The sequence below is a fragment of the Nicotiana tomentosiformis genome, chromosome 11, assembly GCF_000390325.3.
Source record: "Nicotiana tomentosiformis chromosome 11, ASM39032v3, whole genome shotgun sequence".
Lineage (NCBI taxonomy): Eukaryota > Viridiplantae > Streptophyta > Magnoliopsida > Solanales > Solanaceae > Nicotiana > Nicotiana tomentosiformis.
This window is the reverse complement of record NC_090822.1, coordinates 87,079,093-87,100,111: the sequence shown is the minus strand read 5'-3', so window position 1 is coordinate 87,100,111 and position 21,019 is coordinate 87,079,093. Positions and strand designations below refer to the sequence as shown.

General features: G+C 34.2%; 2 protein-coding genes across 7 annotated transcripts; one reads left to right on the top strand and one right to left on the bottom strand.

Moving 5' to 3' along the window:
• Window positions 1-5,337: 5,337 nt before the first annotated feature.
• LOC104085317 (protein GAMETE CELL DEFECTIVE 1, mitochondrial) lies at window positions 5,338-9,890 on the top strand. The gene is made up of 3 exons (XM_009589318.4): window positions 5,338-5,944; window positions 7,428-7,614; window positions 9,493-9,890. The coding sequence occupies exons 1-3, from the start codon at window positions 5,388-5,390 to the stop codon at window positions 9,706-9,708; spliced, it is 960 nt and encodes a 319-aa protein (XP_009587613.1). The 5' UTR covers window positions 5,338-5,387; the 3' UTR covers window positions 9,709-9,890.
• Window positions 9,891-10,476: 586 nt separating this feature from the next.
• On the bottom strand, window positions 10,477-19,858 carry LOC104085318 (uncharacterized). Of its 6 annotated transcripts, none has more exons than XM_070188142.1 (11): window positions 19,627-19,858; window positions 19,128-19,194; window positions 18,932-18,993; window positions 14,278-14,399; window positions 13,691-13,852; window positions 13,463-13,568; window positions 13,111-13,293; window positions 12,709-12,868; window positions 11,877-12,202; window positions 11,559-11,648; window positions 10,477-10,905 (listed from the first exon to the last, which is right to left on the bottom strand). In XM_070188142.1, exons 4-11 carry the CDS (start codon window positions 14,311-14,313, stop codon window positions 10,847-10,849), a joined length of 1,122 nt encoding a protein of 373 aa, XP_070044243.1. In that variant the 5' UTR covers window positions 14,314-14,399; window positions 18,932-18,993; window positions 19,128-19,194; window positions 19,627-19,858; the 3' UTR covers window positions 10,477-10,846. The 6 variants fall into 6 exon arrangements, with proteins under 6 accessions (XP_070044243.1, XP_070044239.1, XP_070044240.1 ...); XM_070188138.1 differs by having other exon boundaries at window positions 19,128-19,287; window positions 19,627-19,791; XM_070188139.1 differs by lacking the exon at window positions 18,932-18,993 and having other exon boundaries at window positions 19,627-19,847.
• Window positions 19,859-21,019: the final 1,161 nt, after the last annotated feature.

Below are 21,019 nucleotides of genomic sequence, written 5' to 3'. Positions count from 1 at the left end.
TATATTTCTGAGGTAATTAGTAACGTCGTAAAAGAAACGTAGTGTAGGAAAAATCATTAACATTCCCCAACATAGAGAGTTAGCCTCATATACCTTGACTCTAGCCTTTTTAAGTGTATCACAATGTTCGTCTCCTCTTTCAATGATAATCTATGATAATATATATCAAGAGGAACCAATATTAGCGATAATGCTCATATTTTAGTCACTTGGGCATTTTATCAAACACCTTATGGGTGTAAAGCCTCATAACCCTCATTAATGGTGTCTTTACACCCAACAACCCCATTCTTTTACTCCTAATAAATTCTAAAATCTCAAATTTCTTATAATCAATATCATTCATCATCTCCCATAAGATAAACAACACCCTTAACCAATAATCAACAATCAACTACCCAAACCTATGACCGTGCATGCTTTTCTATCATACCCATAAGCTCATATCTCATGAACTTAGAGTCTATAATTATTAATCCAATGCTACAACCAATTAGAGGGTGAATATATTACTTTTTGACGTTCAATCCTCTTGAATTCGAGTTTTAGGGTTTCTTTTCTCAACCATGATGTCTCAATCGAATATCTAATGAATTGAAGGGTATATCATTCCTAGTCAAATAAGGTAGTTAAATTTTAATTAATTATAGAGTTCTAAATATTATGACTGTCTATATTATAACAATTCAAATAAGGAAAGATTTAGTACAAGGAATATAATTGATTTCAAATCTTAAATATTAGTGAAAGAGTTAAATTATAATTTTATCCAATATAAAATTAGTTTTTAGAGGGTAAAAAAAGCAAACGACATTTTGCTAAGGTCCTTCATGCTTTTAATATAACTAGTATCTGGGCACGCACGTTATGCGTGTATTCTATTATAATGAACATAATTTTTTTAAAATTAATAAATATTGTTAAAAAATATTTTTGTGTTATAAATTAAAAGTTAAAGAAAAAAATTCAAGTTCCTTAAAATGGTAAATTTTAATCTTATTTAGCTAACAAAGAAACCATACCTAACTGAAATCCTCGAAAACAGATGTAATGAAATTAATCCATCATGTGTTATATCATTAGTACGTAGATCATCTTATATACAAATTTCTTTCATTCTATGCTTCATGTGTATGTTGGCTCGAAAGTCAACAAAATTTCTATACATGTTCCATAACACAAAAGGATAAAAGAAGAAAATACGTACACACAAAAATACAGTCTTGACGTACAAATTTCTACAAATACGAAGCAAAAAGGTATGAGTTGTGCAATGAAAATGTTAAAAATAAAGAGAAACGTGCACGGTGCTATAGTTCTTTTTCAAGAGCCTGAATCATGAGATAAAAACATATAATGCACTGCCCTCGACCATCCTTCTTGTCTTCTCTATTTTAGACGTATTTATGACGCAAATTTTGACCATTTGCGGAATTGTTATTTCTTTACTGTACACAATAACACAAATACATACATACATACATATATATATATATATATGTTTTTGCTCTCCACCTTTTGAGAGCAACAAAGAGAGCTACTTTAATGTGCATACTTTAATGTACGGTTTTTTTAATTTATTTATTTATTAGAATGTATAATTCCATCTTTGTACAAAAAATGTTCATCTTCTTAAATACCGTGTAGACTGCTTGTAGAACCCTATTGGTTTACTTCAACCTTTCCATGCTTGCTAATAAAATATATCTTTCTTATGATGGAAATTAAAGCACCAATAATTACATCTTTGTAAATTTTTTAACAAATAACAAATATCTTGCCAGTAAAAAGAAAAGGAAAGATATATGTATGATCACTACGCGCGGTACTCTTAATTATATAAAATAAATACAATTGACTAAAAGTACAACTATAATATTTGAATAAGAAAAGCAAAACACTATATGCTAGCTAGGCTAATGAAGCATGTAAATCACTAGCAGTGATATAATTTTTTTTTTGTCTCAGACGCCTTATGCTCTACCAAAAAGAATAAAAGATTTTGTGCCATGACCATAAGCATCTTCTTCCTCAACAATTAATGCTCCCGTGCAATAAGAATGACAAATCCTGAAAAAATCCAGCAAAACTCTAAGGGGTTGTTTGGTTGAGAATTATTTCGGGATTAGTTATCAACCCTCCCATGTGAATAAAAAAAATACAATACAACAATAATAATGAAATAAGAAACAATACATAAGTGATTCTTTAATAAAATATCAATTTAAAATCTCCAATTATCACATGCCAATTTCAACAAATAAGAGTCATCAAGTAATTATCAATTCGCAATTTTTGAAGGAAATATCAAGTATAATTGGACTCCTAGAGATATTACGCCCCAATCAAACGTGGGATAAACTAATTTTAAATTTAATCCCGGTATTAATTATCTCTTATCCCGTTCTAAACGAGCCTTAAGAGCATGTTCAACAGCCTTAACCAGTTAACCTTGACACATAGTCTGCTGATGTTAATTGTCCCATGAGAATATTTGATAACCAGGAGGAAGTTTTAAAGCTTAAAAAGATGGAAAGAGAGACTTGAGGGAAGGCTATTGAACAAGCTCTTAAGCTTTTCTTTCACACGCCATTAAACAGACATTTTGATCCTAAAATGAAACCCTTCCTTGATTTATATAGTTCTTTCTTAATTGGTGTCTCTTGAGCTTCCTTCACACGTTAATTGAAATACGTCAAATGGCCAAATATATCCTTATACTTTCGAAAATGGTTTAAAAATACTCATCGTTATACTATTGGGTTATCTATACCCCTGCAGTCATACTTTGGGTTCAAATATACCCCTCATTTAAATGAAGGGACATGTGTCATCGTCCTGTTGGTCAATTCTAAATATCTCCTAATTAATTAAAAAGATTCATTACTCATACCCGAAAAATAAATTTTTTTTTTTTGTAAAAACTGGAAAAAAACTAAAACAATAATTACTAAAAACTGAAAAAAAATGAAAATATTTATTTTTCCAGTTTTTACAAAAAAGACTGCTTTAAAAAAACTGAAAAATATTTTCTAAAACAATATTTTTGTAAAAACTGAAAAAAAAAATAGCTGAAAATCAATTTTCTAAAGCAATATTTTTTGTAAAAACTGGAAAAAACTGAATTGTTTTTTACTAAAAACTGAAAAAAACGAAAATATTTTTTTTTCAGTTTTTACAACAAAACTGCTTTAAAAAAAAAGCTGAAAAATATTTTCTAAACAATATTTTTGTAAAAACTGAAAAACAAAAACTAAAAAGCAAATTCTAAAGCAATATTTTTGTAAAAACTGAAAAAACAAATATTTTCAGTTTTTTCCAGTTTTAATTGCTTTAAAAAATTGATTTTCAGCTTTTTGTTTTTAGTTTTTACAAAAATATTATTTCAGAAAATATTTTTCAGATTTTTTAAAGCAGTGTTTTTTTGTAAAAAAATGGAAAAAAAATATTTTTCTTTTTTTCAGTTTTTAGTAAAAACAAAATTTTGTTTTTTTCAGTTTTTACAAAAAAAAAAAAAATTCGGATATGGGTAATGGGTCTTTTTAATTAATTAGGAGATATTTAGAATTGACCAACAGGACGATGACACGTGTCCCTCCGTTTAAATTAGGGGTATATTTGAACCAAAAGTATAACTGCAAGGGTATAGATAACCCAATAGTATAACGAGGGGTATTCTTAAACCATTTTCGAAAGTAGAAGGGTATATTTGACCCTTTGGAGATTGAAATATTATACATTTAAATATTCAGTGCATCTCCTTAAATTCTACCAACGATGAGGTTAATTGGCAAATACTCTACTAACTAAAGTTTAGTTAATGTACATCAATTAAAGGAATTTTAATTTATATATTTTTGAAGGTTATTTTAGTCTTTTAAATCTTCAAGAATATTTTGGTAATTCAATTTTATACTTGGGTCTTCACACTTAATATATATATATATATATATATATATATATATATAGGGAGTATTTTTTCTGCTGATTGCTCTTTTTTTTCGTTATCTCTTATTCTTCAGTATTCTTCTTCTTATATAGCCAAGCCTATGAGCGGATTTCAAAACTTCTTCCGAAACCTTTCCTTTCTAACTTTGTCGGGTATTTTATTGGGGTCCGTCGTCACATGGTTTGAACAAAAATGATTCCTCTTTATTTATTAGTTTATATTTAATTTTTTCACTCGTAGATTCCAAAGTTTGTTGCTCGTCTTTTTCATTACTACTTTCTTCTTCTTCATATGTCTCAATACTACTTTATGTCTGTTTCTTCTTTTGTTGGTTGCATCATTGTGCCTTCTGTGCTGGGTACGTCTTTTCTTCTTTTGCCATCTAGTCTTATTCTCGGATTTCTTGCTTCTATGTGTCTAGATTGTGTAGAGTTATTGAGTCTAAACTCATTCCTGAATCATCATTTGGATCTTGAGCATCTTGATAATTTAGGTAGTTATCAGGGTTCTCTTCTTCGTAATTATCATCTTATCATGATCTTTGGGACATTTCTGGAATATATATATATATATATATATATATATATATATATATATATATATATATATATATATATCAATAAAATTAGATAGGGTGTTCATAAAACACCGAAAAATCGAACCAAACCGACTAACAAAAACGATACTTTTTAGGTTTGGTTTGGTTTTGGTTTTAAATTTTAAAAACCGATCAAATTTGGTTTGGTTTTGGTTTTAATAAAAACATAACCGAACCAAACCGACTATAAAAGTAGCTATATAAATTTATTATTACATCTATATATATGTATATTTTTATATAAAATTTCTGAAATTTTATGGTACATATTAGTCATTTGTATTTTTAGTCTAGTTCTTTGCTATTATAATAATCTAATTCTTTGCCTTCTAGTTTGATTGGTAGTTTTCTTTTGCTAATTACAAGAATTTATTTCATGTTAAAAATAATCAATTTTTAATTGAGTACTTAAATTATTCATCACTATTTGAGTCAATTATCATTAATATATCTTGGTAAATGATAGATTTCTCAAAGAGCAATTAGTTTGATAGTGTTACGTTGAAAATGTAATCGCCGGAAAATGCGTTTGGTAGTGTATGTGTCATATTTAAAAAAAAATTGATAAATAACCGAAAAACCGACAAAAACCGAATCTATAAAAAACCGACTTAATTAGTTTGGTTTGGTTCCAATATTTAAAAAACTGACTTACTTGGTTTAGTTTCTTTGTAGAGGAAAATCGACCCAAACCGAACCATGAACACCCCTAAAATTAGAACCTTACCCTAACATTTGATTAAAAAAAAGTTATATGGCTCTCAAATAAATATCCAAAATTATGACGTTATGTGCACAATTCCAAAAACTAAGCGCAACCCCTAGAAACTAGATTTCCTAATGAACTCAATCCGCAAGCTCCCACTGACCTTTCTCAAACCCCCCCTCATAAACCCCACCTTCTCCGTCGCCGTCCGCCGGCGGTTGTCGACCAAAAGCGGCGACGACGAGTGGAACGACGCATGGGAATCCGCGTGGCTTCCGGACGATCTCTCTGGCAAGAATCGAGCTCCATGGGAAACCGATGTAAATTTTGCACTTCCCGGTGATACTAGCAATACTACCGAGAATTCCGAAAATGGGCCTAGAGTTTCGGAAGTTGATGCGGAAACCAAAGCCTTTGTAGAGGACATGAATGAGAATTGGCACTTAAGAAAGGGGAAGCAACAGAAAAATATTACCAATGATGATAATGAAAAGGGCATACTAAAGATCAGTGAGAATGAGAGTTCGCTGTATAGTTTGGAGAATATAAAGAGGGATTATAGGTTGAAGAAGCAGAGAATACATGCGGGCTTGTGGTTGAAGGAGATTGATAAAATGGAAGAGGCTAAGCTTGGGGATTCTATTGGTGGCAATGCTGATGATATTGAAAAGCTTCTCGATAGCTGCTCAGAGTATGCTCTTTTTCTTTCTTTTTTTTGGTAAAAGTCACAATGTTGTGCCCGTTATTTCTTTGATTTTACGTTTTTTTTTTGGTTTTGGGTATGAAATTGATAAATATGTTGTATAGTTGACTATGCTCATGGACATATTCTTAGTATTTGGATAATATTGGCATGAGATGAGTTGAAATGGAATAATGTGGTCAGAAGGGATTCATTTAGCCGACCCCGACTTGTTTGGGAATGAGTTGTAGTAGTTGTTGTTGTTGTTGTATGCTTATGGACATAGAGGATTCAAGACCCCAAACTAGTTTGGGATTGAGGTGTAATATATCATTGGTTGATATAGTTGATTTTGCTTATTGGATATAAAGGATTCATGTAGTGAACTCTAACTAGTTTGGGATTGAGGTGCAATTGCTCTTTGATTGATATGGTTGACTGTGTTATGGATATATAGGATTTCCAAGTAGTATGATATTGAGGTGTAATTGATTGATTGATATAATTGGATGTGTTTACGGATATGTAAGACAATGTCAATTATATCAATCAAAGATCAACTACACCTCAATACCAAACTAAGTAATACGCCTTAATCCCTAGATGAATTTACATATATAGAGGATTCATTACGGATTGAGGCGTGGTTGATCGTTGATTGATATAGTTGATTTTGCTTATGAATATACCGGACTCGTAGCCGATCCAAATAGTTTGGGATGGAGGTGTATTTTTTTTATCTTTCTTTTATTTGAATAAGTAGGATTGAGGCGTAGTTTATTGGTGATTGAATGTGCTTATGGATATAGGAATTCATATATTCGACCGTAAATAGTTTGGATTGAGGCATAGTTGATCGTTGTTTGATATAGTTGGCTGTGCCTTATAAAAAAAATTGATGTAGTTGGCTGTGCTTATTTGATGTGCATTTGAATTGATTCGTTATCGTATCATTAACTAGTTTGCAAGCAATCGTGAGTTTTAATAATTTTGTCAGAGGTGGATCTAGAATTTAGAGTTAGTGGATCGGATTAGTTGAAGTCTTATTATTTGTTGACATCTTTTGCATACATGTACTTGCGAGCCATTCGGTTGAACCCAATGCTAAGGGCTAGATCTGTATTGGGTTTCGTATACTTCCATTCAGGATCTTTTTCCTATATAAGAAATCTTGGCGCATCCCAAAAGAGAAGTTTTCACCTACCTATGCTAAAACATTGTCTTGAAAGATACTGATGATGAAAGCAAGTCGTAAGTAGTAGAATTGCGGCTATATCACTTGAGTATGTGTTGACTTTAGTATAGCTTTTCTCTGAAATCTTGCCACATTTCAAGCATCTTTTGTTTTGGTGGAATGTGAGTATGGAATTCCTGAACTTGTGTGAGCTGATGTGGTGAATACTTGCTTTCAATGCAATCTGAAGGTTAAGTTTGATACCATGATGACCTGCTATATCTTGTTAATTTTACTTTGTTTTGTGTGCAAATGTAGGATTTTTAATTCACCTAATGATGATTTAAGCAATTCAAACATTACGAATTCTGAGTTCAAAAACAAACCTGATGGCTGGGAAACAACGTTGAAAACGCAAGATGGGAATATATGGGAGATGTCACAAAGAGAGGAAGATATCTTAGTCCAAGAATTTGAACGCCGAATTGCATTCAACAAATTCCAGGTTTGTGGAGAAAATCCAATTTATGAATTCAAGCTTAGTTGCTGAGAAGACTTGTTCAGTTTGGTGAATCCGCAAGCTTTGGCTTAAGCATGTGTCTTTGTTCCAAAAACATCAAAAATATTTCAAGATTTAAAAAAAATTGGTGCCCACCCATGCCAAAAGTATCAGATTATTTTGCCTAGATCCTTCTTATTTGTTCTTCTTATAGATTATTTTCCCCCTTTTTATATTTTTCCTTTGATCAGAAACGTATAAAAAATCCTTTTAACTGCACACACCAAGTGAGGCGATACTGTGCTACTTATTAGGAAAAAACAGCAAAGCACCCTGTAGGTTGTGCATCACAAAAATTTCAAGATTTAAAAAACATTGGTGCCCACCCATGCCAAAAGTATCCGATTATTTTGCTTAGATCCTTCTTATTTGTTCTTCTTATAGATTTTTTTCTCCCTTTTATATTTTTCCTTTGATCAGAAACGTATAAAAAATCCTTTTAACTGCACACACCAAGTGAGGCGACACTGTGCTACTTATTAGGAAAAAACAGCAAAGCACCCTGTAGGTTGTGCTAGTTGCAGCCCATCCAAAGTTTTACGAGGGTCGAACTAGAAGGCGTATTTCTCTATTGAATATCCAGAACTAGTCTTCGACGAAGGCATTGAGCCACTGAAGGAGCGATAAATTTTCAGTCATTAACCATCACATCCACAGTAATTTATCCCCCCCCCCCCCCCCCAAAATAAAAAGGCTAATAAGCTTACCATATCTTCTACCAGGCACTCTATTAGTTCTAGGGGCTTGGCAAATGATCGTTGTATTAAAGTCTGCTGTCATATGAAATGTTGAAGGGCTATCAGAATATTCTGCCTAATAATTTCCCAGAAGCATGTAGGCAAAAAAAAGCCTGAACTTGAAGCCTCTTCCTCTTTCATTGTAGAGCCAATACTACCACCTTCCTCTGAGATTGTCCTTTCTAGTCACTTAGTTATTTTCCAACAAATGGATTTGGATGCTTTGAAGTTGTGGTCTCTTAATGGAACTCTATGCGTAGAGGTTTTGTTAAGTTGCCCTGTCACATTCCTTGTTCTGTTCCCTCTTACCACTTGGTAAATGAGGATGACACCAATGTAATTGTACGTCCTCTGAGCAGTGTCCATTAAAGGGAAAAACTTTTGTTCTTGTTTCCTTCCATTACCAGTGAAGTGTAGCTGAGTGTCTGCAACAAATCTCTTCGGCCAAATATAGCCTCTGAAACTCCCTTCCAATTCATTTTCTTTGGTGGTCCACATCTCTGGAGGGGTAAACATTCTCTTTGGAGCTTGTCATTTCTGGTCCATGTTCTATTTCCGATCCTAACCTTACATTATTCACCAAGTATGTAGCTTGCCTTATAATCCTAGTATATCATTGACCAATAAAATTGGTGGCTGTTGCGTATCTTGGTCAGTAACATGATGGCTTGTCATTTTCGGTCTTTCTTTATAAACTTCACTCTGTAACAATGAGCTTGAAGTACTTTATTCTCCGACTTCATGTTCTCTAAGCTCATTGCCAATCACGTTTTTGTCAGTTGTACAATTTTAGTGTTCTATGCACTTGGTTGTGACTTGTGAGTTATTTGTAGACAGGAATATAGGCTATATGTTTCCACATATGGCAGATGGACCTCATTGTAAATTATTTTTTGCCTTTGCTAAAAATGTTTTTTAACATGTACTAAGTATTCCTCTGCGATTCTGTCCGTTAATGGATAATGTAGCAATTTAGTAAAGTAAAATTAACACGGATTTTATAAGGTTCTGACAATAGATAGTGAAACATCATGGTCTATTGTTTGGTGTTGTTTCTTATGCTCTGCATAAATGTTGATTATGGCAGATTGCTAGTTTTATTAAAACCCATATATTCAGCCGAAGGAGGCCTATAGATGGTTGGAAGTACATGATAGAGGAGATTGGACCAAATGCCAAGAAAGGGAAGGGCAGTGTTTCAAGGTTACCTAGCATAGCAGATGCGTCAACTCGGCCTTTTAGAGAGGAAGTAACATCATCGGACACTAATTTCCCCTCTAATCGGGGGAGGACTGGAAGGTAGTACTTGTAAATTTTTGTTCATACAACAGTGTCAAGGCGGAACTATGGACATCAATGTTGTAAAATTAGTACTGAACTTGTCTTAGGATGTTTTATTGAATTTACTACAAAATTTTCAGGAGGCCCTAGTGGAAGTCATCTTTTTCCATCTTAACAAACATAGTCTATATTCTTGTGTTGGTATATTTTTCTCTTCGTTTTCTATCTTGAGCTGAATAAAACTTTATCATCATTTTCTTGTTTAATAACTCCATCACTGACATGAGCAAGATAAATTCCTACTTTAGTTTAATATTGAAGCTTAAACCATTGCAACAATAAGCAGTAGTAGTAATCAACTGCTGATATGTTCCGTATAAAAAATTTGATTAAAAGAATTTTAGTTTGCACCATTGAGGTTGGTTTGGTTTTCGCACCCAGTTCCAGGTGTACTTTTTAAAAACCCATGACTATTTTCCATTGCTAGATTGGAATTTGCTACTACTGAAGTTTTAGAACATGAGAACTGTGAATGCTTGTCAGTTCTTTATGTAAACTTGTCCATTTCTCTTTGATTTCGTAATTTTACACTTTACTTTCATTAAGTGGACAAACCGTATCTAAGGTATACTTGCCAACTCTTTCATGAGTTGGACTCTAATCAGTAACCAGTATATGTGGGAACAACTTTTCATTTTGATCATGCTCAAAAAAAAAAAGAAAAAAAGAAACTGTCAAGGTTGTATCCTTGAAGTATGATTTCAGATTTATGGAAGCTGCAATTAATACGTAATAGAAAGAAAGAACATTTTGCATACATTTTGACTGTAGTGATAACTTATTTCATACGATCATACATCCATAAGAGCACCAAAATCATTGTTGAGGTGATTGGTACAGTAGTTGGTTAACATATTTTTTCTGAGTGATCAAGATACAACCTTAATATTCAAAAGGAATGAAATTAACATATCCTGACCTGGTTCTAGTAATGAAAGAAAGATCCGACTATGATAACTCAAAGCTTAGATATATTGAAAATGTAGTGGAATAAAAAATGGTAGAAACAGAAAAGTTAGGTTAAATACCTAACAAGGGTAAATCAATATTCTCCTTTTACCATCATTTTGCACCAAACAACGCGTACATCTCAAATTAAACTAGGACTTCTCTTCATCTGATTGGGTACCTGGGGCGGCATCAACGAAGAATTCCTCAACTAAAACAAAGCCAAACCAAAAGCATGAGAACAATTAATTCAAAAAGTTTAGCAGTCATGCCAACAATAAACTATGGGAAAAATTCCTAGACATGCCTTGCACGAATCGTAACATCATTGCGTTGTAATAAACATTCATACCCTCATTGAATAAGGGAGTCGAGGAAACAAGTAAGAAAAAGGGAAGGCAAAGCAACAAGTATTATATTATTGTGAAATAGCAGACAATAGTCATTTAATGAAAGTAAACACATTTGACGTACGCTTTGAAAGTAAACAAACAGTTACTGCATTGAACATGCAGCTCAATCACCACTAAGCTCCTTCAAGTGGGAAAAATAGGAACGGTGATGATTTCAGAAGAGAACCATGTAAGTATAACATGCAAAAGCAAAAGACTAGCAATCAATGTATCAATAGTTAACTAGTACTGTGGCTTATTAGGCTAGTCAGAAAATTTGCAATTGAACTTTCAGGTGGCACTAAATGTTCATGACCAAACCATGTCACACAAAGGCCTGAAAGCCCAGATTGCATTGACAAAGATCAGAGCAGATTCCAACAAGATTTAAAAAGAGAGAATATTGACTATAAAAAGACCGCAGCCATTAATATACATAATATTACATGGGCAAGAAAGTAGTAATTCTCACCTATATCTTCTTGTTCGGGAGAATCAAGCAGAATATCTGAATCGGAAGGCAAAAAAGGGGAACCAGGATAGTTTCCTAGAGATCCTAGATCTGCAATTAGTATTGAATCAGAAGTTACAATTAATCAGACCAAAGAGGAAGAGAAAAAATGATACAAGGGAAGAAAAATATGGGACAAGCTTGTATATACGAGAAAGGGGGGCTTATGTAGCCAACACAATTATTAAAGAAGTTCAAAGAGCAATGCTTAGAACCAAAATTTTCTTTCCAGGAGTCGTGCGATTAAAAAAACTTTAACTTTTGTATGAAGAAAGTTACCTCCTAAGTTTGACAAGTCTGCAGTTAGATCTGAAAGACTGAAATTCCAAGGAATCTGATCAAAGGATCTCAGCATATCTCTAGAATTACCAACCCCATTATCTGGTGGAAGTTGCAATCCTACTGAACTTGCTACATCAGATGGGAATGAAGTGTCGAGGGCTGATGTGTCAATTCCCATCCCTGAAATCTCCGAAGCAGTGAAGGGGAAGTGGCCACTTGAAGCCACTGATGCAGGGCTTACAGGCATATCAGACATAGATGACATGGCATTGCTAGGCGGAACAGCTGGTGCCACATCAGATACACTTGTTTCTACCACCATACTGTCAACAGACAGGAAAATGTTGAGCGCCATTAGTCATGCTATTTCTCTTAAGAAACTAATAGAAACAGCTTTCTACCATTTGAAGCCCAAAAACATTATATTCCACCAGATTGATTGTCTATTCCTATTTGAAAAGCTTGATAGAGAAAATTAACAAACTAGGCATGGACAACAATAAACAAGTATGGCGGATTGTGCAGGAAAAAGCAACCTCTTTCACCAACTTTCACTGATTAAACCAACTTATACCTTCAGTAATACTTATAAACAATGAGAAGTGGCTAGAGTCTTCACCAAATTCTATGAAGCATGAAATATATGCACATGTAATGGTGTAGAGTCAAATTCAAGCTCCTTGGGCACATGCAAAGTACAAGGAGGGTCACTAAATAAGGAATACATGAACCCTAATAGGGCACACTGGTCAACTGGGGAAGTGTTTATGGATTTCTTGAGTTCTAGTTTAAAATTTTCAAAATTTAAAAGGGAAACATGGATTCTCACTCATTTCCAGAATTCATCCGCATTGGATGATAGTTGCTTGGCGCAGGCACGCCATTAACCACATGGCAACTGGACATGCCCATAGAATTAAAATGAGGTTGACCTGCAGCTGGAAGTGGAGGTTGCTGTAAGACGGGGTATCCCATGGGCAAGTTGTTGACTGCACTGAAAACAAGAGGCAATGAATAACAATGGCAAGAAAGCATACAAGAGTATTGTTCAATAGCTCTGTAGATAACATTAAGTTCATGCTCTCTTAAAGTAGCTTAACTCCAATTTGAAAGGGAGCGAGAAAGTGAAGAGGCGAATGGTCCTCCTCCTTTTCAGAAAATGAAAGGGCGGAAAGACGAAGACAAAAAATGGCTATGAAATTGAAATGACAGTAATGATAAATAAAATTACCTGGCATGGTATTTATCCCATTCTGCATCGGAGTCAATGGAACCTTAGGTGGCACAGGGTATTTCATTAGATGATATTGATGCTCAAGCAAATGATTGAACAAGATGATTTGTTTCTTCAGTTTAAGCCTAATGTAGTAGGCCCGAAAGAAATCTGCATTTTCCTCTTCCAATTTTTGCCAAACTGTATTCAGTATAAAGATGTTTAAAGGACTGAGAACTGACACCTAACAGCCAAAGTTATAGACCCGATAGCTACTCAGTAACAATAAATATGAAAAAGCATATTTCAATCAAGCAGCAAATGCATAAAACACCACAATCACAAACAACTGCATTCTTGATATACATACCAAGTGTTGTAAATCCAGGATCTATCCTTGCACGGTTAAGAAGTGTTTTAACGACTTCATCCTTATTCATATACAATTGTAAGCACCGTTCGATCAAGTTTTGGACCTACATCACCAATTTTGTCATGATAAAATTAAAGAAAAAGGTACTACAAGGAACAGCAACTTCTCCTACACTCACACACACTTGTATAAAAGTATGTTCTTCTGGAAAAAGAATTATCTTACTAGCTCAATATCTTCACGTGAAACTTTCTGGTTGTCATTGCCTGATGCAGAAACTGAACCTGAATCTGCTACAGGTGTTTCCGTTGTATTGTTTTGCTGGTCACTTTGGGCCTCATGAGAAGCCTGGTTTGAAGATTGTTTCTCAGTTGTGTTTTGTAGATCCTGCAGTTATTGCAATAAACAATTTACGAAAAAAAGTTCCACATTTGAACAACACCTTATTAAAGGAATTCCGTTGTAAAAATGAATACCTAAATTTATAAGGTTTCAGAATTTTAGACATCTGATTATATTATTTGCTGGCTCTATAAGAAAATGACATAGATAAACAGTTAACTATAACAGGATAAAAAGGATCAACCTATATTATAGACGGGAGATTACTCAGCCTTAAATATTAAGCCACAAGTGTAAGCAGCAAGTCAATTGAGTCATAAGTTGTTTCAATAAGTTGCACTGAGAAACTTTTAAAAAAGAAATTATATAGCATTGCCAAAAAAGTGAAAAATCTATAAAACAAACCAGAGAAACACATGAAGGATCTGAACACGTCAAAAGGAAATCTATTAAGATATAAACACAAGAACCTGTGTGGTCTTCATCTTAGCTAACTGCAAGCACATTAAATATCTCCATGAAGCTCCAACACACCATGGCTATAGCTTGTATTACTACTTCTAAGATCTCTCAATAAAGGAGAACAAATCACCTGAGAAAAAAAATGGAAGAAAGATTAAGAAAAAGTTACAAGTCCACTGACTGTGTAAATAAAAGATCAAACTTCTGCATAAAATTTCAGGATAAAGAAAGTAAACATCACTTCTCTGTGCAAGGAACTCATATCTTTCCACTTCCCAATTAAGATGAAATTGAAACAATATCTTTCCACTTCCCAGGAGCATAAGTGATCTGCTCTAATGAATGAACTCCATTTTTTGATAAAGCCAGGATTTTTGCACTGAATATCACACCAAGGTAGTGTCATTACGTTTCCAAAGATCCACTCACCCATCTATGCAAAAAGAAATGTTCCCTTTTCACCAAAAATACCAATGAAACAAAAGATCTGCTTTGACTTTCCATCCTTCTTTTCTACACCTTCAAAAATTCTACTTTTCCTTTACGCCCAAATTGGTCAAACACACAAGAGGAGCTTCTTTCCACACTTCTCTCTTCCTAGCATCCATATTTTCCACGTACCAACTTGTCACGCATCCGCCATCGTTTGAAATGACCATATTAAACAAGGAATATATTAAGACATAATTCTATTACAATGTTTTAATGTTGTAACAGTTGTTCAACATCCTTCCCATTCAATGAGCACATGCAGCATCAACTTACTATTATACATCTCATCTTCCGCAGATTATCGCACATTAGGTTAGAATTGCACATAGTATACCACGTGAAAACCCGCCTTTAGATGCTTCAGTATCCCACATTGACTTCCACATGGTCCTCATATAACCTCCATTGAGCAGGTAGTTATAGTATGACTTCATTAAAAAAACAGTTGCTGCTTGCCCATTCCATAATATTTTGTCATTTTTCCTTATAAAAAGTGACATTTTATCATTCTTCCAAACTACATACAGCAATATATCTAGCAATATATATTCTGAAGGTAGAGCCATAATTGAGAATATTTTGTTGGCTCAAGAGATTGTGAATGATATTGGGAAACCTGTTGAGGGGAGCAATGTGGTTATGAAATTAGACATGGCAAAAGCATATGATAGAGTATCATGGTCTTTTCTCTGCCTCATGCTGAGAAAATTGGGTTTTGCTGAGAGTTGGATTGACATTATTCATAGATATATTTCAAACAATTGGTACACAATAATTGTGAATGGGAGTAGGCACGGATTTTTTTAAATCTGGGAGAGGGCTCAGACAAGGCGATCCTTTCTCCCCATCTCTTTTTGTTTTGAATGCTGAATTGTTATCTCTTTTTGTTTTGAATGCTGAATTGTTATCCCTATTATTGAATGAACTCCGGAAGCACAGAGGGTACAGAGGTTTCTACATGAGTAGTCATGGTCCACAAATCAACCATCTCGCCTTTGCCGATGATATTATTTTATTTTGCAATGGTGGGAAAACTACTCTTCAGCTGATCCAAGCAACATTAGCAACATATGAACAAGTTTCTGGGCAGAAGATCAATAAATCTAAATGCAGTTTCTCAGTGCCTTCTTCTGCAACACAAAGATCCATTCGCAGGATTGAGGAAATAACAGAGATGAGACATGAACCCCTTCCTATCAATTACCTCGGTTGTCCTATATATTCTGGTAGAAAAAAGTTGTCTACCTTTGCAGGGATGGTTAGCATGGTGATTAACAAGATCAAAGGATGGCATTTAAAGCTACTTTCTTCTGAAGGCAGGGCAGTTCTTATCAGGCATGTTCTATTGGTCCTGAATGTCCATACATTGGCTGCAGTTCATCCAACCAAGGGTACTATCGCTACAATTGAGAGGTACTTAGCTAGTTTCTTTTGGTCTGGGCAAGAGACTAGCGACAGATACCATTGGTCCGCATGGTCCAAACTTTGTTTTCCATATGAAGAGGGAGGGGCTGAAGAGGGAGGGGCTAGTTTTAGAAAGTTGGAGGATGTCTGCAAAGCCTTCACAGCAAAGCAATGGTGGAGGTTGAGAACTACAAACTCCCTATGGTCCCAATTTGTCAAAGCCAAATATTGTAAAATCTATCATCCACTGATTAGTCAATGGACAGCCGGCAAATCCAATAATTGGCAGGCTATGTGCAAATTGAAATATGAAGTAGAGCAGAACATCTTATGGAGAGTTGGGAGAGGTAATAGCAGCTTTTGGTATGATAATTGGACCAATTTTGGTCCTTTGTCTTCCAGCTTAGGCGAAGATGTCGGGTATGACAATACCAAGGTTAATGAAGTACATAGGGATGGAGTATGGGACTGGTCTTGCTTACATATTACGCCTCCTGAAGTTGTTAAAACTTTGGTAGCCTCTGTTCAGATCACAATTGGCCAAGAAGAGGATGATACTCCAATCTGGACAATTACTTCTTCAGGAAAATTCAGTGTGGCCTCTGCTTGGAATGCATTAAGACAAAGAAAGAATCCCGCTCCGTTTGACTCTAAGTTATGGCATAAAGATGTCCCATTTAAGATGTCTTTCTTGGCTTGGAGAGCTACCCATGGAAAAATCGCAACAGATGAAAGGATCACGAGGTTTGGGATTTCCTTAGCCTCTAAATGTTGTTGTTGCCTTTCTCCCGGAATGATCCCAGGCGAGGAAACGTGTGAACACTTATTTTGTCAGGGGCAGTTTGCACAACAAGTGTGGGCGATTTTTGCTGGAATGGTTGGAATAGCTCATATGAACATCCCCTTAAAAACTTTGTTTGCTAACTATTGGAATCATAAATACATAAACTCTGTTGCTGCATTTGTTTTCCAGATTATACCTCTTATTGTTGTATGGGAGTTGTGGAGGTCAAGGTGTTGTAGTAAATACGAAATGGAGAGGCCATCAGTGGCAAGATCCAAGTGCCTTATCACTTTTAACATTGCCCAATTAGTTAACTCTCATTTTGGGAAACTAACTGTTAACAATAATTGGGAAGATATATGTAAACTCTTTGACTACTCTCTGGTTGACAGGTGCATAACTGAGGTTAAGTAGCTTAAACCACCTTTGCTCTTTGTTAAGTTAAACAGTGATGGTAGTTGTGTTGATGGGAATTGTGGAGGCGGCGGGGTGGTTAGAGACAGTTGTGGTAAAATGCTTATGGTTTATGCTATACCAATGGGTCAAGGAACAAGTAACTTAGCAGAAGCAGAGGCCCTTCTTTTTGGCCTAAAATGGTGTGTTCAACAAGAATATGGACCGATTATTGGTGAAACTGATTCCTTGCTACTTCACAACTGCATTCAAGGCATATGTTCCACACCATGGAGAATCAAAAATGCTGTTATGGAGGTAAAAACGCTGGTTGAACAAAAGGGTCTAATCATTAGACATTGTTTTAGAGAAGCAAATCAAGTTGCGGACAAGATGGCTTCTCTAAGTCACCAATTAGAGGAAGTGTATATTTTCACTTATTTTGATACATTGCCTCGACAGGTCAAAGGGCTTCTAAATGTAGATAGATGGCAAATCTCAGCATTCCGAGTCAAGAAGAGAAGCCCAAGTACCATAGTGTATGAACCACCATGAGTTCTCAACTTCATTACCAATTGGCATGTTGGTGTGGAGATAATCCCATCAATTCCGTACTTATTGTATGAATTTGTTTTGTCAAATACTCAATCCATATAGAAGGCCAGGCTATACCCTCCTTCTTCAAATTGTATCTTTTGCATTGGAATGGTAATAAAATCGTGACTTGAGTTTAAATATAAATATATATATATATATATATATATATATATATATATATATATATATATATATATATATATATATATATATTCTGAAGGTAACTATCCACTTCATCACACTCCAATCTTGAATAGATCTCCAAAAAAATGCTTCCCCACATACTTGTATTTCATCACTCCCGAGCATTTAAGGTATCATGGCATGCTTATCAACTGTTACAAAAAATAGTTGGGAATTCTTCCTTCAAGATTAAGCCTCCACACCAAACATCTAGCCGATACAATTCGACTATGATTCCTAACTGTGAACCCGATGAATCTTGAGAACTCCTTCACTCCCCTCATGATTACCTCTCCAAGTGCATAACCCATATGTGGCCATAATACTATCAAGAAAACCACTTATGCTCATTAATAGTTGTATTTTGCAAGAATCAGCCTCCTCCATAGTACTTCCTTCTAGCGCCGCTCCTCTTTGGTTTAAGAGAGTTAGCTTTTCGGGTTGAATTAGGCCCAAAGTTCATTTTCGTAACATGGTATTAGAGCCATACATCACACATCCCTATTGTTGTATTTCCCAATGTAGAGCCCTAATGTTATGTTATCCACGCTCCAGAAACTGACCCTGGGTGTGCGGGGCAATGTTAGTATCTCACATTGGTTGAGGAAATGAATTGTTGTCTCCCTCTCCCCCTTTGATTTCTCTATATCCTATTCTTTCACATTTCAATTGGCTTCCCCCACTTAGATTCACAGAGAAAACCAAACTTAGTTAGGATAGTCAAACTAAATCTTCTACACAATCATATAATGCAACATATTCTAACTATTATGCACTTGCATGTTTCTTTTATCCAAATGGAAAATTACCTTCTGTTTCATCACTCTGTCTTCTCGCCTAGAAGCCCAATTCTATCCTATCTCTTGAGCACCTTAGTTTGGATACGATAATGAAATCAATTATCTATTAAAGAAGGTGCATATGCATCAGGAACAATTTAAAAAGTGCATGATAATTTCTCCAACCTGTTACAAAATTTGACATAGTAGAGTTGAATGATTGTACCTGATAATCCTGCAACTTGCAACCTGTCTACCTAGATGCTATACGTGATTTATAACGAATTTGCCTCCTGTTAATGAAGTCCTAAAGTTATTTCTCATCATGAGATGAGATTAGCATGGATTTAACAAATGGCAAACCAAAGATAATCTTCAGCTTCAATCTGAGAGTTGAAAAATGCATTATCAATAATGAAAGGTCAAATATCCACATTTTGCAAGAGCCTAGTGTATGATAATACATAGAAGCAGAAACTCCAGCTGGTTGTACACAAATTACTATTGCAGTCAAGATTCTAGTACTAAAAAATTCCCTTTGATTATCACTAAGTAAAAATAATCAAAATTTCTAAACATACAAGAACCCCATCTGACAAATCCCCACACTAAGCTGTAATCATTAGAAAAGAAATGTTATAGGTAGCATTTTGAGCTTAAATAGACCCAATTTTAGAAATAAAATCAAGTGTTTGTATAAAAACAGAGAGAGAAATAAGTCAAACCTGCAGTAGCTGGTGTCCAACAAGAGGCAAATTTTAGCTTGCTTGCCAACTAAAATCACCACAAGAAAATAGAAAAACTTGAAGTGGGAAAGAAGTATTTTAACTAGGAAAGTTAAAAGAAAATAAACTTGGAAATTCTGCACCAAAAGCTTGAAGGCATGGCTTAAAGGCCATAAGAAGAAGAGGAGGAGGAGAAGAGTAGAACAGTTGTGGAAGGTTTTAGAGCAGGGTTAAAAAAAAATGGTCTTTTTTTGTTGGTCCATTTTTGTCCAGTCTGTTACTGTTAGTTGGCAAATGGACTAATGAAAAAGTTCATATTACCGCCAAACCATAAATTCAACAGTACCAATTATTTTATTCTAATTATTGTACCCTTAACAAATGTCTCATTTTGTGCTTTAGAAGTGAAAGCTTTTTAGTAAGAAACGCTTTATTACTTTCGTTACTATGTTAGTCGGCACAAATTCAAGCAGTCGAATAATTAAATTGAAATATTATTTCATTCTAATATGAAAAACCGAAACCCATACCATAAATATGAAGTAGTCTTAATAGTCAACAATTATAACTCGAGCCATAATGATCTTGGCTCAACGTAACTAATTCATTTTCATTTTCATTTTCATTTTTGTAAAGGAATTCAAAATCAATTAGTATTATTATACATATTGTAAAAATTATGAAAATTATAAGCATCGTTGCTCTAGAGAACGAAATTAGATAAAAAAAATATTTTTAATATCTCGATAAAAGTAGTAAAAAACTTAAAAGGAAAATAAATACTCGATTAATGGTGTCAAATTCATTTATATGATATTCATATAATCGATTTCAAATTCAGATAAAGGAAGAGATCAAAGAACATAAAAATAATTTAATAATAATGACTTTGTAAAGTTAACTCCCTCTCATGTATCTTGAAAAAGCAGTGTGGTGTGGATGAACAAGGTCGAAAAGGCATGACTTTTATCTTTTATGCAATGTATATTTTAGCAAAATCGGAGGGGCGTAAGACTGAAAATAATAATATAGGAAAATCATAATGCAATGCCTAAATTGTTGGTTGCATTTTAATAATTGGCTGCCTAAATGATACTACACCCTTTTATCTAAAAAAAATGTTACTTCTCTTTTACCTAGAATCAAGTAAAGTAATCTTAAACCAATTTTAAAATATATCATTCCATTATTTTGATATGATAACAATTCCAATACATACTATAAAGTTATATGTGATCAGGTTTATCTACAATTTGTCAAATTGATCTTCATTTTTAGCTAGCGTTTGACTATAGATTTTTAAATTTATTCTGAAAAATCTGATTTGGGTGAAGTTTAGTTTGAAGATGAAAAATATGTTTGGACATCTGTTTTGGGTGAAGTTTGATTTGAA